Genomic DNA, 15,411 nt, shown 5'->3' with positions numbered 1-15,411 from the left:
TTCACTGCACTGGTTCTTGTAGAGCAATTGCTTTCCATGTCCTTATTTAGCAGGCAATACTGCCTAGTATTGAGTTGAGGCATCAAAACTCATTAATTATATGTGTCTTGGCTTAGTCACTGTCTCTCTTAGAGCAAGTGATTTACTATCTTTGGAAGCAGTCTAGTTATCTATCCTTCTGGTGGACTCTGAAGCCAAATGTCAGTAGAATGCCGTAAAGCACCCAGGTAATAAAACTTAGTGCATTACTGCTAACAGCCACCCTTCAAAGCCCACTCTGTCTCCTTTCAGGTGTGCCAGTGGGTTCTCAAGTGCAGAACCAGCAAAAATTCTTTGATCCAGATGACGGTTCTCAATCTGCTACCACGGTTGGCGGCTTTCCGTCCTTCAGCATTCACAGGTGACAAGACAGATGGTTGGATGTTAGAAGTGTTGCTGAAATTGGGCTGGAAGTTATACAGCTCTCTTCAGTCCAGATGTGCAGGCAATGCAGCAGTACAAACGTGGGGCTTTTAAGATGAGCAAATTCCTCTGTGGGAGGACAGGGTTTTTTGTTTTTTTTTCATTTGGAAAAAGTGTGACTTGATATCTGATGCCAAAGGGTTCCTCTGATGAAGAAAATATATTGAAAAGTATTGTCTGAATTCAGTGATCAATACCATAAGAGATCATCCTCCTTGTTTTTTTTTTCTCAGTATGTCAGACTTAGGGTTGAACTCTGCTCTCTTGCTCCCACTCAATGTAAACCAAATATTATCAGCAGAGTTGTCTTCCTTTTTCTCTGTTGCATGTGCTGGGAAATATCAAGTAAAAATGGGAATGACCTCCTGGCTTTAAAGCAGTTCAATTGATTTATCAAGCAAGCTCAGGAGAGTGTCAGGGTTGGAGGCAAGTCACCAATCTGCTCTAAGTGGGTTGGAAGAAACTTTGTGGTGTTATTCCAATTTTCCAGTCAGTCCACTGGTAAAAACAAGGTACTTGGATCTTATTTGTGTATAGAACTTGTTGCAATGTTTGGTTTTTTTTTCTCATAGATCTTTTATTTTGGTGATTTTTAAAAAGAAAGTCTGAAAGGCTTTGAAAATTTTATTATATGGTAACATGTGTTTGCCACTGCTCATGTCAACAAATTTTATATGGCTGTGTCCGCTCCCTAGTTTTATACTTGTAAAGGTTTAGTTGCAAATATGATGATCCTGTATCAACCTAAATGAGTTCCAGTATCTGTATTGTTCTCTCTTGTGGGCAGCTGATCAGTATCTTCCAGACACCATGAATCATGTTCTCAGCTGTGTGAAGAAGGAGAAGGAGAGAACAGCAGCCTTCCAGGCCTTGGGTTTGCTTTCTGTGGCTGTGAGGTCTGAGTTTCAAGCTTACCTGCCAAAAGTCCTGGAAATCATAAAAGCAGCGCTTCCACCGAAGGACTTTGCCCACAAGTAAGTATGTGGAGGTTGAATAAAGAAACTGAAACACCTGTTCTTCATATAATTTTTGTGATGTGGGATTAAATTATTGTAGTAAAATCAGAGGTATTTCTGTAAGACTGATAACACACAAGTGGGATGAGGAAAGATGTTTGAAAAATAGCAGCTCCTCTTAATTAACTTCTATGTGGTCTCTTTCCAGGAGGCAGAAGTCAGTGCAGGTTGATGCCACAGTCTTCACCTGCATCAGTATGCTGGCACGAGCCATGGGACCCAGTATCCAGCAGGACATCAAAGAGCTTTTGGAACCTATGCTGGCTGTAGGCCTGAGGTAAGTACAAGGCATGGGAGCACATTCTTCTGTTAGCCACTGGATGGCATTGTCGGCTGTACAGAATGAGACCTTGAAAGCCTTCAGATTGAGAAGGAAGGTTATTACTTTTAAATGGTCTTTCAGAAGATCATTTTAAGCTCTTTCAGAAGAATATGTTTTAAGTGTTAATGTGTCTGTTGAGTTACTTGAGCATTGGTCTCTGTGTCAAGAAATCTTTTTGTAGAACACCTAGTGAATTCAAAAGCAATCTCCTTTACTTTCCACTATTCAAACACATTTGGCAACAGCCTGCAAAAATTTAGAAAGCCTCTGAAGGCCAGCAGATTTCTGCCATATCAGATTGGCAGAGAAGGAGAATTGAAGCACTGAATTATTTGTTCCTAGCTTATTTCACCTTTGGAACTGACACTTCCTACTGGAAGTTTCCTAGCTCATGAAGCTGTTAGTATGGGAGAGTATGGAGAAAGTATCCAGGTAGCACAAAGCTGTTTAGATTAGATTAATGTTACCATCTGGAAATTGAGTTGCCTTTGTGTCTAAAAAGCACGAGTATAAGGAAACACTTAGATTAGTAAATAGTATTCTAGCAATATTATCTAATGTAGCAATGTGTGCTGCAATCCAGGCAGTCTGCTCACCGAATCCGTACAAGAAGGTCATCTCAATGTGCCCGAGTTCACACAAGGGCCCTTGTGCTCTGCTGGCAGGTGTTGCTGTGGTGTGTGAATGCCCACAATTATCTTCTGATGGGCAAAGGCATAAAGAAAAGGTGAAATATGCACCTTGCATTATTTCTGTTCTAATGATTATCTCCCTGCTTCTTGCCCTCAGCCCTGCTCTAACAGCTGTGCTGTATGACTTGAGTCGTCAGATCCCCCAGCTAAAGAAGGATATCCAGGATGGGCTGCTGAAAATGCTTTCCCTTGTTTTAATGCACAAGCCTCTGCGACATCCAGGCATGCCGAAGGGCCTTGCCCACCAGCTTGCCTCCCCTAGCCTCACCAACATCCCAGAGGCCAGTGATGTGGGTAGCATCACCCTTGCCCTTCGTACACTGGGTAGCTTTGAGTTTGAAGGTAAGATGAAATAAGGAAGCAGGGGGCCAAGGGGTATGGGATATAAATGCTAGAGCATTGGAGTAAAGTTTAAGTAGCAGGAAAACTGAGAGCACTTTCTTTAAACTCCTGTTCCCTGGTAAGACCAGTAATTGAGGTGTAAACCTATGTTAAACTCCCCACCTTTTTCTTTCTAGGCCATTCTCTGACGCAGTTTGTTCGGCACTGTGCGGACCACTTTCTGAACAGTGAACACAAGGAGATTCGGATGGAGGCAGCCCGCACTTGCTCTCGCTTACTCACACCTTCCATCCACTTGATCAGTGGCCATGCCCATGTGGTCAGTCAGACGGCAGTGCAGGTTGTGGCTGACGTTCTCAGCAAACTGCTTGTGGTTGGAATAACTGACCCAGGTTAGTGTGGGGTTCAGAGAAAAGGTTTCTCCTATGCATGTTCAATTTAGCACATGAGCAGGTCATGATATTAAGGTTGTGGTAGAATCTGAACATATTTGCCACTAACTTAAGCTGTCATTCTTTACAAATTAAAAAGGTCTCCCAATTTCTCTGTCCAGATTTTGATTTCTGAGGTATTAATAGAACACTAGTACAAAATGCTCAAACTGTGCCCTTGGTAATCCTTTGAACTAGGCAGAGCCCTCAGACTTCTTTTGCGGTTGTTCTGTGCAGTGGCCTTCAACTTTGTAGTTTGGGAAGGGATTTGTCCCTTCTGTTGGATCTTCCAACTTGATTTTTTTTTTTTTATTCTTTCAGTCCAATATAGTAACCTGAGATGAGTTAGTTTTCTGCACACTGCCTCCAAGTGCGCCACTTGTAGGTTCAAGAGGTTGGCATTGTACTGATTGTAATGATCTGTACTGATCATTGTACTGAGCAGCACTGCATCTGTTGGGCAAACTTACCCTGTTTCTCATGTGTAAAACACTGATGTGTCATGTCTCGTGCTGGGGAAGCTCTCAGCGTTTCCCTGAGGTTGACAAGAATTTCTGAGGTCATTTTGTGAATAAGGGGAATAATAAGAGCCGGTGTTTACTGCCTTTAAAGAGAAACAAATGTGTTCTTGCAGACCCTGATATACGTTTCTGTGTATTGGCTTCTCTGGATGAGCGATTTGATGCTCACCTTGCCCAGGCAGAAAATTTGCAAGCTCTTTTTGTGGCCCTGAATGATCAAGTATTTGAAATCCGAGAGCTGGCCATCTGTACTGTGGGTCGCCTGAGCAGCATGAACCCTGCTTTTGTTATGCCTTTCCTGCGCAAGATGTTAATCCAGGTAATGAAGAGGGATGCCTGCAGTGAAAATAGAGCAGTTGGTATTGACACTAAGATGGTGTTAAAGAGCTGGGCTATCTAGCTGTAGTGAATGTGTGGGAGGGTGGGGGAATGTCTCCCTTTTAGGACAATATTTATTACCCAGCTTAGTTAGGTTTTAGGAAGTCTTTTTAGTGACAGATGTTTGGACTGAAGCTCTGATGATGTATTAGAAAGGAAAAGAATAGCAGTCATTAACTCCACGTTCGTCACGCTGGAGTGCTTTGCAGAAGAATATTCTGTGCTTCTTTTAGGTGAGTGGATGGCACCACTTTGTAAATGGTTTTGCAGCAATCTCTTTAGTTTTACGCTAATTTAATTTTAGCATCATTTAGACATAAATGACTAGATGGAGTGTAAATGTAGAACACTTTGCAAGTACTGAGATTGTTTGTTCTTTCTGTTGTCATTGACCAGGAGAGGAGGAAATGCAAAAACTTTTGCCTACCTTTACTTTACCTGTTCTCATGCTTCCATTTTCCTTTCTGCAGATTCTAACAGAGCTGGAACACAGTGGTGTTGGCAGGATTAAAGAGCAAAGCGCCAGGATGTTGGGTCACCTGGTTTCTAATGCTCCACGCCTCATTCGTCCATATATGGAGCCTATTCTTAAGGTAGAGTCTCTGTACGTTTTCTGGTGACTTTGGAGCGAGGTGATATAGTAAGTGGATACATGATCGTCAGCAGCTGGAGTTCTTTCGCTTCATCATAGCAGGAAAAAATCAGACTGGTGTGGATGTTACCCACAGTGACGCATGTATGCGACAGTGTAGCCTAACTTGATTCTGGATTTGCATAAAGTTTGTGAAACAGAAGTTTCACTTACTGCTGAAATGCTCACCATATCACAGAATGCCAGGTTGGGAGGGACCTCAGAGATCATCTAGTCCAACCTTTCTAGGAAGAGCCCAGTCTAGACAAGACAGCCCAGCACCCTGTCCAGACGACTCTTGAAGGTGTCCAACGTGGCCGAGTCAACCCCTTCCCTGGGGAGATTATTCCAATGGTGACTGTCCTCACTGTAAAAAATTTCCCTCTCGTGTCCAGTCAGAATCTCCCCAAGAGCAATTTGTGTCCATCCCCCCATGTCCTCTCCATGTGACTCCGTGTAAAAAGGGAGTCTCCATCTTCTTTGTAGCTGCCCCTTAAGTACTGGTACGTGGGGATGAGATCCCTTCTGAGCCTCCTTTTCTCAAGGCTGAACAAACCCAGTTCTCCCAGCCCATCCTCGTATGATGCAAGTTGAGCCCATATGGAATCAATTTCAGGTGTAAACAAAAGATCATTTTGAGTATTTTATGTACAGCAAGGAGTATTCAAAACATTCTGATTTGTTTTTCTGTCACTTACCAGGCACTGATTGTGAAACTGAAAGATCCCGATCCAGATCCAAATCCAGGAGTGATTAACAATGTCCTGGCTACCATAGGGGAGCTTGCACAGGTAAGGATACTGCAGGTACCTCTTTGCCATGCTCGTCAGTTGTTAAGCTTTTGGCAATGCTAGATGAAGGGCTTTAATTTTTGTCTTTCAATAGGTCAGTGGGCTGGAGATGAGGAAGTGGGTGGATGAGCTCTTCATTATAATCATGGACATGCTACAGGACTCCTCCCTGCTGGCTAAAAGACAAGTAAGAGTTTGACAACTGCTCTAAACTTGCCATCTGCTGTGACCGAAGCTGTAACGAAATATCCATGTGTCCCATCATAACTGCTAAAATGAACCTTTAAATCACTCAAGTGTCTCTTGTGGAGTGCACGGTCACATTCGTGGCACACCACTCAGGGACTGCAGTGCCTGCCTGTTGTGACATAGTATAGAGTTGTGAAAGAAAAAGAAGAAAGAAGAAAAAGGCAGCAGTTTTTATCAGAAGGCTTGGACTCACAGAATTGAATGCCTGTTTGAATTGTATCTGAGTGAGGGCAGTTATGACGGTCAGAGTCTAACAAATTGTTATAACTTTTTTTTGCTAGTGTTTAATAAAACCCACTCTTTATAGAGGCTTTCACACCATGGGCTGTGGTTTGCAGTGTGATCCTAAAATGCTCAAAGAAACCTGACAGAAGTTAAATGACTGATGGATCCGGACACATAGTAAATTTGTAAATTCCCTGGTCAAAACTAATCTTCCCTGGGCTTGATCTTTCCAGGTGGCTCTTTGGACACTGGGACAGCTTGTAGCCAGCACTGGTTATGTGGTGGAACCATACAGGAAGTACCCAACTTTGCTGGAGGTGCTTCTGAACTTCCTGAAGACTGAGCAGAACCAGGGCACCCGCAGAGAGGTGTGAACATGAAGCTATTACACAGCCATTTCTGAAAGTTTTTGGGAGAGGGAGCTGTCGGATAAATACGTCTGCATGGATTCAAGGGGTGTGGAGTGGGGAGAGAGGTGAAAGATCATTGTTGTGGCTGGTAGAAGTCCAATAAACAGAATTAGGATGGCGAGTGTGTTGGCTGTGCAATGGCCTGCAGCTGTTGAGTGGGAAGCATTGGTGGTTTGTCTGGGCAGTCACTCTAGTTTCAGATCTTCTCTCTTTAATCATCAGGACCTTTCCAAACATGTGGGTTCATGTGTTGACTTTTGCCTTGCTGATGAAGTTCTGATGGATTTTCTTTTTCTGTTTTATCAGGCTATTCGTGTGTTAGGATTGCTGGGTGCTTTGGACCCTTACAAACACAAAGTGAATATTGGCATGATTGATCAGTCACGAGATGCTTCAGCTGTCAGCCTCTCAGAGTCCAAATCCAGCCAGGATTCTTGTAAGTACCTGAATTTCTTTCAAGTGAATAGCTTTATACTCTACAAACAGGTCTTACTTTGTTGAGTTTTAAAAATTATTTTGTTATTGTTTTGTTGTTACCAGTTTGTCTCCTCTTCCAAACAAATTATCAGTGTACATGTGTTCACCTGATGCTCGGATGCTCCTGAGTGTGCCTAATACTAGGGTGCTTCAAGACCATTTAATATGTAGCTTGTGACACTGCCTTCTTTCTCCTAGCGGACTACAGTACCAGTGAGATGTTGGTGAACATGGGGAACCTCCCTCTGGACGAGTTCTATCCTGCTGTTTCTATGGTGGCACTGATGAGAATTTTTCGAGACCAATCCTTGTCCCAGCACCACACTATGGTAGTTCAGGCCATCACCTTTATTTTCAAATCTCTTGGGCTGAAGTGTGTGCAGTTCCTGCCCCAGGTCATGCCAACGTTCCTTAATGTAATACGGGTTTGTGATGGTGCCATCCGAGAGGTGAGTGTACTAGGGACCACTCCTTCTTCCTGTTCCACTGCCCTAATGTAAGAATCCATTACTTTAAAAGAGAATGCGACTGGCTTTGGGCATTGCTGTGCTATGTGTTGCTGCCAAGCATGCTGCAGAAGTGAGGTTCAGCTTTGCTTTTTCTCTCCTGTGAGCATTTAGTAGAATATCCAGTGGAAACAATTTCTATGCTTCTTATTGAATCAGCTGCTTCTGAGCATAATCCTTAGAAGGCCAATATTTGATTCTGTGGTTGTGTTTTTTGTTTTTTTTTTTTTTTCAAGCTGGTCTTGTTCAGGAAAACAGCCTGTGCAGCTTCCAGAGCTTTCAGTGATCTCTGCGTTAATGTGCTGTTGGCAACAGTATTATTAAGTAATAGAGGTAGATTCTTTAAATTTCTGATGCAACCACGTACTTTGGCTCATCTGTGAGAAGGAAAATTCAATTTGCTCCAGTCTGCTAACATTCAGAGCAGTGTGGGTGGTGATTCCACAGCAGTGCTTTCTCTTCCTTCCCACTTAAGTTACAGTTTTAGAAGGAAATGAGAATTGTGTGAAGGTAATAATGGGCTTAGGATTCACCGAACCAGAGATGGCTGCTGTTTACCAAGCCTTTTCCTCAGGCAGCTGAAATCTCTGGGGTGGGAAGGGCAGTTTGTACTAGTTATTGGTGCTGTGTTTTATAGGTGGGATGGGCGCTCCCTTAGCAGAATCCCAACCCTGCTATAGAACCACTGTTTTCTCCCAGACTGAACCACTACTCAGATTGGAAGGAAAACATCTCACACGCCTGGGTTGGCCGAACTCCTAGACCTGACTGATCTAACTTGCTTGAAAGCTATGCAGTTGTGCACACTCTGTTTAAAAATTTTCAGGTAAAAGAAGATGGTGAAAGTGTACTGGGGAGAAGAGCTGAGGTGGGTACGCGTGACACTAAAGCCTAAAGGAGGCAGGTCCTTGTCCTATATGTAAGCATCCTCTCACAACACCAAAAAAAGGCACAGTACAGGAGCTCAGGGTTCATTTTTGGTAAATGTAGGTGTACTGCTTTCGTTAAAGTAGTTGATGTTATTTCTTCGTTAGTTTTCACAAAAATCTGTTATCTCTTTTTCTGAGCTCTGCTTTGTATTTTGTCACCATAGTCTTAAAATACTGCATGAAGAAATGAAATTTAATATATGATAACCTATATTTTCATATTTTTCCTAGCAGAAAAAAGACTATAAACACTTATTTTGTGGAGAAATTTAAACCCATGTTATTTCATTACCAATCACAAAAGATGAGTTGAGTGCATAAGATTGTATTGGGGCAGAAGGAATTGCAAAACTGTCATAGTTATGTGAATAAAATTGTGTCAGTCAAAATTCCTCTATGGTACAATCAACCATCTTTCAAAAAAATGTGATATTTCTGGCAAGGACCAAACTCTCTTCCCCAGTAACTTTTCACCAATATATCTTGGTGGGGATGGGAAAGAGTACAGAAAGAATATCTTAAAATGTGTGCCAGTTCAGTTTACAGGCAGGGGGAAGGGATTAGGGGCTAAATTTTTGGAAGCATCCTTCAAACCTAAATTACAAAGCTCTGTAGTTGAGGTGTTCATGCTTGCAAGTCTGTTCTGACGCTTTATGAATTCATGGACATATTATAAACCCCTCTCTCGTATGCTTGACTGTCTTAAGGCTTTGAGCTCAAAATTTTTGATGCAAGTTGTGGGGGGATGACCAACCAAAAAAACCACCAAAACTACTCTCTCTCCACCCCAAACAGCTGAGCTGAAGCTGCCAAGAATTTAGCCTCACATTTTGAGCATGTAGGAGCTGTGCATGCTGTTTGTTTGGTAAATGAGCTTGCAGTTGGCCTGTGAAACGCCGTTTACCCAGTGTTGCTTTGATGTTTGAATAAGCTACATTGATCACTACACATTGCTTCCTTCCAGTTCCTGTTCCAGCAGCTAGGGATGTTGGTATCCTTTGTGAGAAGTCATATTCGGCCCTATATGGATGAAATTGTCACCCTGATGAGAGTGAGTACAACCTTAAGCCAGCATTTTGGTGTCAGAAAAAAGTGGATAGTGTTTCTGTCATCACCAAATGTATCAATTATTTCATAAACTCATAAGTGCAGAATGCCATGATTTGAAGTAGTAATTGTATTTTGAAATAACATGCATTTGAAACAATAATATACATCATTACTAGTAACTGCAATTAGATCAGCTCCTAGGTTCTGCTAGCACCAAAGTTCTTTTGAGCACTCGGATTTTGTGCGCTTATTGCTTTCAGAAACAGTTTTAGCAAGAGGCGTTTGGAGTTCATAAATCGGTGGCTTTTCACTTCGTTTTCACTTACTGTTTGCAAACACAGAAGGATTAGGAAAAATCAGTTGCTTAGAGGCTGTTTTTAACAGCTATAAATATACTGAAGGCACAGAGTGTTTAAAAACAGACTGGAACTGTCAATTTATATTAGTCTATAAGGGAAGTATGGTCCTTCCCTGCAATCCTGAATTTATCTAGAGACTGTCTCTAACAGTTTACTTTTCCTGTAATTGGTACAGCTCAGTTGAAAAACTGTTTAATTTCTTCCCATTCTTTTTTTTCTGCTGTAGGACTTCTGGGTCATGAACAACTCCATACAGAGCACAATTATCCTACTTATCGAGCAAATTGTGGTAGCTCTGGGAGGTGAATTCAAACTCTACCTGCCTCAGCTCATTCCTCACATGTTACGGGTCTTCATGCATGACAACAGTCAGAGTCGCATTGTCTCTGTCAAGGTGAGTGGGAAGCTGCAGCAGCTGGGGTGATTTGGGTGTTGCCGAGGCAGGTGCGTGCCCAACAATGGGCTGTGCTCTAGCCGGCCTTCTGCTGCTTGTGTGTTGCAAGCAGACAGGATACGTGCAGTTCGGCAGTGGCTTGGTGTGAAATGATGCAGACAGTACTTTTGTTTAAAGTGCAGGATTGAAGCAACTTTTCATTGGATACTGACTTATTTAAAATGCATCTCTTTCATGACTTTGGGTCATATTGGGTCATTTTTCCCTCCAGCTATTGAATGCGATCCAGCTCTTTGGAGCTAACTTGGATGACTACCTTCATTTGTTACTACCTCCCATTGTAAAGCTATTTGATGCCCCAGATGTCCCAGTGGTGGCTCGCAAGTAAGTGCTGGTGGCTTTGCAGTCTTTTTTTGCCTGTGATATCCAAGTTCTAGAATGAAATACCTCTTAGTTCCTTCCATGGGTTTTCTCTGTGTTAAATTATGGAAGGTTATTTTTGGTTGGACGTCACAGCACTCTTACTGGCTTTTCTTGTATATAGACTATTACTTTCTAGTTCTCACCTGCCAGCATTTTAGTCACTGCAACTTGCAAGCTGTCCTGCAAGTACTACCTGCATTAACAGAGTTCTGGAAACATGCATTTCCTATTACTGTTGATGCCTAGGAGGACTGAGAGTGAATCACTTATGTATTTCTATATCTCATTTCTCCTGTCTTATACCATAAGAGATAAGTCCTCCCTTCTTTCTGCTCTGACTTTAGAGCTGCTCTAGAAACAGTGGACCGCTTGACAGAGTCGCTGGATTTCACTGATTATGCTTCACGGATTATTCATCCCATCGTGCGAACGCTAGATCAGAGCCCTGAGCTACGAACAACTGCAATGGACACCCTCTCCTCTCTGGTGTTCCAGCTGGGAAAGAAGGTAATATTCTTCTTAGGCTTGAAAGCTCGTAGAAGGAGGAACTGTCCAAAGATCAAGGCTTTAAAGTTGAATATTTGTAACATACTTATTCTGGATTTTAAAGAAAACAGATTTTTCTTCTCTTAGCTGTTTCTGGAATTGAGAGTTACTGAAATTGAGCTTTCTGAATTGGTTTCTTATAAGACCAGTGAAGCAAAGGTGGGATTTTACTGCTCTTGGTGACACTGAGTAACTAGCTTTTGATGCATTCCCCTGTACAGTACCAGATTTTTATCCCGATGGTGAACAAAGTTCTGGTGCGACACAGAATTAACCATCAACGCTATGACGTTCTTATCTGCAGAATTGTAAAGGTGAGTAGACAAGTATATAGTTGTTTGCATAAGGGTACTCTGGGGATGTTTTCATGTTGAAACAGATGTAGCTGAAAACTTCACTTTGGGTTACTCATAAAGTGAAGAGTGGCTGATGCTGTATTTGTGCGTTAAGTACAGCTTTTTAAGGAGACTTGAGATTGCATTGGGAAAAATACCAGCTGACAATAATTTCCTATAGAAAAGTCACTGCAAGTTCTAGGTAAGAACTTAGACTTGTAGCCAGTGTCATGACTTTTTTCTCTCAGTAGTTCTTAAATGTGGCTATACCCTATGTTTTTTCCACAGTTTCAGGGCTTAAGGAGACCTAGTTATCTCAGTATTTTTGATAGTATTTCAGAAACTCAGTAACGGCTCTGCAATTTGACCTATGAGAACAGCAGTGAGCTGCTTGTTCCATGGCTTACTAGGGAGTCAGATAGGAAAGAGTGCTTGATTTAAGGTGTATTATTTTGGATTTTAATACTAGGAGCTAAGATTTCTTAACAGTTATGTTGAATAGAAAAGGGATATCATTCAAGTTCTCTGGTTTATAAGGTGTAATCGTAACGAAACACAGCTGTCTGCTTCACATATTTTGCTGTGAGATTGGATAGTGCTCTGGCTTCATCTGTTTGGCTTGTAGAAAATTGCTGTTGTATGTGTGGGCGTGATCTTCACTGTAAGCCATTTATTGTAGGGCTATACTCTTGCTGATGAAGAGGAGGATCCCCTGATTTATCAGCACCGAATGTTGAGAAGCAACCAGGGAGAAACTTTGGCCAGTGGTCCTGTGGAAACAGGTCCCATGAAGAAACTACATGTTAGCACCATCAACCTGCAGAAGGTAAGACCGGAGCGCTGCACAGCATGAACTTGCTATTGAAGGCAGAAGCTATTGTGTCACATCTAAGGACTTTGTCCAGTGCATCTAAACTACGTCTATTTACATCTCTTTTCTGTTGCCAGCTCTGTACAAAACTGAGGTCAAAGTAGTGTCTGAGACTCTCTTCAAAATCAGAAGGTGCTAAGCAGCTTTAAAGATAGGAGCAGCTGAATTATCAGATTATTAATGGCCATGAAGTAACCTTGGCGCTTTCCTGTTATGTGAAGTATAAACAAATCTTCTTAGATCACAAGGAATCATCTGTAGCTTCTAGAGACATCTATTTCAGAGCCTCTGGCTTTTTCCATCAGCCACTTCTTTTATATCTTAGTTCTATATTCTCCTGAATCCAGTATAGAACTTGATAGCTAAGCAGTGGCCAATCCAAACAGTTAATGCATGTAGCATGCAGTCGGTAGTGGGAGGGATTGGATTGAAAACACTTGACTTAATGCATTTAGAATTACATTTTTAAGCTGATGCTTCAGCAGTGGCTTCAGCTCTTGATGTATTTTTGTAGGGAAAGAATTATTCATATTAAATACTTGGCATGTCACAACAGGAGTACATTTAGGGACGATTTCTTAGAAATGAGACTGAAGTGCTGCAAATATCTGGTAAAGATAATGGAGTTCAAGAAATTGAAAAGGGAGACTCAGCAATGTAATTTGGAGCTGTGAAGAAGTAATGCTGCCTGCTGATGGATTTCTACTGCTTTTGGAAAGTGCTTTATTTCATAGTTGAATTGTCTTGCTTTGTATTGCAGGCCTGGGGAGCAGCAAGAAGAGTTTCCAAAGATGACTGGTTAGAATGGTTAAGACGACTGAGCCTGGAGCTACTGAAAGATTCCTCCTCACCATCCTTGCGCTCGTGCTGGGCCCTGGCTCAGGCATATAATCCCATGGCTCGGTAGAGTAATTCTGGGTTGTTTTTTTTTCAAATCACTTGAAATTGCAGATGCAAGCCAGATATTATAAGGAAAAAGAAAGTTACTTAAAAGCTCTTAGGCTCCATAAATAGAGATAGCTCCTGCATTGGGACAAATCAAATAGCTGGCAACTTGATGTCATTTCCACCCTTCCCAGTTGGCTGCTCTGTGATGTGCACAAAATCTTTCACTGGAATTCTGCATATTAGCCTAGAAATACAACACAAGGCACATAAAAGTGAAGTTGGAAAAACAGCAGGGTATGGAATAGTTTTGAGGATCTACTGTGGGTGAATAAAAAATGCCTCTGAGTGGAATAAGCTGTAGTGCTTTGTCTTTTTTTTGCAACCAACATTTTTTTATGTCTGGAGAAACTTTGAGTTTTTGTAAGCAGTTGCCAATTTTATCTCATCTTGATGATATACATTTGCACATCTCGGTGCATATTAATCTGACTACTGCGGTTAGAAAAGTATTCATTCCTGGTTTAATTTTGTCTTAGTGTGAGATTTATCATTTTTCAAATAGAAGGGCAAACAGCATGATGAAAAGTCAGCGATTCCGAGGTAGGCAGAGGTAATGCTAGTGTCCTCTATATACTCCATGCATCTGACACCCATCCCACAGTATTTCTCCACAGTACTAGCAGTGGCAAGGGCTGTCACTGTATCTGTTTTTCATCACCTTTCCTCCTCAAGCTTTGCCACTAATGCAAACTCCAGCTATTGCAGCCCTCTAGTGAGCACAGAAGACACAAGTGTTGCAGCATGTGTGTCCAGAAAAATGTACCATCTTTTTTTTTTTTTTTTCACTACATTCACTTGTGATCTAAGAGAGATCTAAGGCCTGGTTCATCACAGCAGAAGAGCATCCTTGCTGCTGTGAAGAGTTTGGTCTAGCCTTAAAATACTTGCTAGCATGTGATAGTACAATATTTCTACTCTTGTAGTATCTCATCCTATTATATATTTTTAAAATGCAGGTTTCACTAAGTATTACACATTATTAATATTATATTAAAAGAAGTTAGCTGTATAAAAGCTAATCACTACTGCAGATTGGCATCTAAATGCATTTTGTAGCTCTCCTATGAATTTGAAGGCAAGCCCACTGTCAAATAGACTTTTTCTCATGAATAATCAATCCTCACCACTCACTCTCTTTTGCTTTCTCCCTCAGAGATCTCTTTAATGCTGCTTTCGTTTCATGCTGGTCTGAACTGAATGAAGACCAGCAGGATGAGCTGATCCGAAGCATTGAATTGGCCCTGACTTCTCAGGACATTGCAGAAGTCACTCAGACACTGCTGAACTTGGCAGAATTCATGGAACACAGTGACAAGGTAGAGATGCTGTTCGGCAACTCTTTTTCTAATGCTGGCTAGCTGGCTGATGCCTATGGAAAGGGTTTGAACAGTTCAGGCATACTTTCTTTTTCTGTACTCATCCTGCTTTTGATGTATGTGCTTCTACCCAGGGTCCACTGCCTTTGAGAGATGATAATGGCATTGTCCTCCTGGGGGAAAGAGCTGCAAAGTGTCGAGCATATGCCAAGGCCCTTCACTACAAGGAGCTGGAATTTCAAAAGGGTCCCACCCCGGCCATCCTAGAGTCTCTCATCAGGTAGGACCACAACTGATGATCTCTGCTCTTGCATCTGTACCCAATTTAGGATACCATTAGAATGCATCTAGACGATTCTCAGGACTTAAGTCTCTGTCACAAGACTTTGTTCTAGGCTTACTAACTAGCTTGCAGATGTATGCTCATAGCTGCTGAGTTTTGCCCTTGTGTTATGTGGTTAAAATTATGATAGAAGCTGTGTGAAGGCCTGCAGGAAAAGGTGGAGTCTTCTGATTTCCACCTGTCACCCTTAAAGTTCAATATGGGATGTCATGGAGTAGCTGTAAGTTAGATGAGAGAGGTTTCTACACCTACATGTAAATAAGCCAGAAAAGCTGAAGTTGTCAATTAAAATTTCTCATCAGTTTCTGCTCATGTAGCTTAGATAGGTCTCATTCTTCATATATCAAATAGAAGATATTATAACAAAAGTATATTGTTTCCTGAGCTTTGTCGACAAGAAGGATGTTAGCCTGAAACACCTGCGCAGGATTTGGTGCTAAACTA

General features: G+C 41.8%; 1 protein-coding gene across 3 annotated transcripts in view; it reads left to right on the top strand.

Moving 5' to 3' along the window:
- MTOR (mechanistic target of rapamycin kinase) overlaps positions 1–15,411 on the top strand; it is a 68,497-nt gene that overhangs the window by 5,781 nt on the left and 47,305 nt on the right. For 2 of the 3 annotated variants that reach the window (XM_064470400.1, XM_064470399.1), the window contains exons 8-29: positions 292–400; positions 1,250–1,436; positions 1,627–1,755; positions 2,590–2,834; positions 3,011–3,226; positions 3,900–4,105; positions 4,635–4,757; positions 5,497–5,586; positions 5,681–5,773; positions 6,294–6,428; positions 6,777–6,906; positions 7,146–7,396; positions 8,280–8,321; positions 9,347–9,433; positions 10,018–10,185; positions 10,457–10,569; positions 10,953–11,115; positions 11,376–11,468; positions 12,169–12,315; positions 13,121–13,263; positions 14,462–14,624; positions 14,759–14,904. In XM_064470400.1, the coding sequence (XP_064326470.1) occupies positions 292–400; positions 1,250–1,436; positions 1,627–1,755; positions 2,590–2,834; positions 3,011–3,226; positions 3,900–4,105; positions 4,635–4,757; positions 5,497–5,586; positions 5,681–5,773; positions 6,294–6,428; positions 6,777–6,906; positions 7,146–7,396; positions 8,280–8,321; positions 9,347–9,433; positions 10,018–10,185; positions 10,457–10,569; positions 10,953–11,115; positions 11,376–11,468; positions 12,169–12,315; positions 13,121–13,263; positions 14,462–14,624; positions 14,759–14,904 (3,179 nt within the window). The remainder of the gene's footprint in view (positions 1–291; positions 401–1,249; positions 1,437–1,626; positions 1,756–2,589; positions 2,835–3,010; positions 3,227–3,899; positions 4,106–4,634; positions 4,758–5,496; positions 5,587–5,680; positions 5,774–6,293; positions 6,429–6,776; positions 6,907–7,145; positions 7,397–8,279; positions 8,322–9,346; positions 9,434–10,017; positions 10,186–10,456; positions 10,570–10,952; positions 11,116–11,375; positions 11,469–12,168; positions 12,316–13,120; positions 13,264–14,461; positions 14,625–14,758; positions 14,905–15,411) is intronic. The other variant, XM_064470401.1, reaches the window with a different exon arrangement.

Source organism: Phalacrocorax carbo, chromosome 20 (assembly GCF_963921805.1).
Source record: "Phalacrocorax carbo chromosome 20, bPhaCar2.1, whole genome shotgun sequence".
NCBI lineage: Eukaryota > Metazoa > Chordata > Aves > Suliformes > Phalacrocoracidae > Phalacrocorax > Phalacrocorax carbo.
The sequence above is the reverse complement of the archived record's forward strand: the minus strand, read 5'-3'. Positions and strand labels throughout refer to the sequence as shown.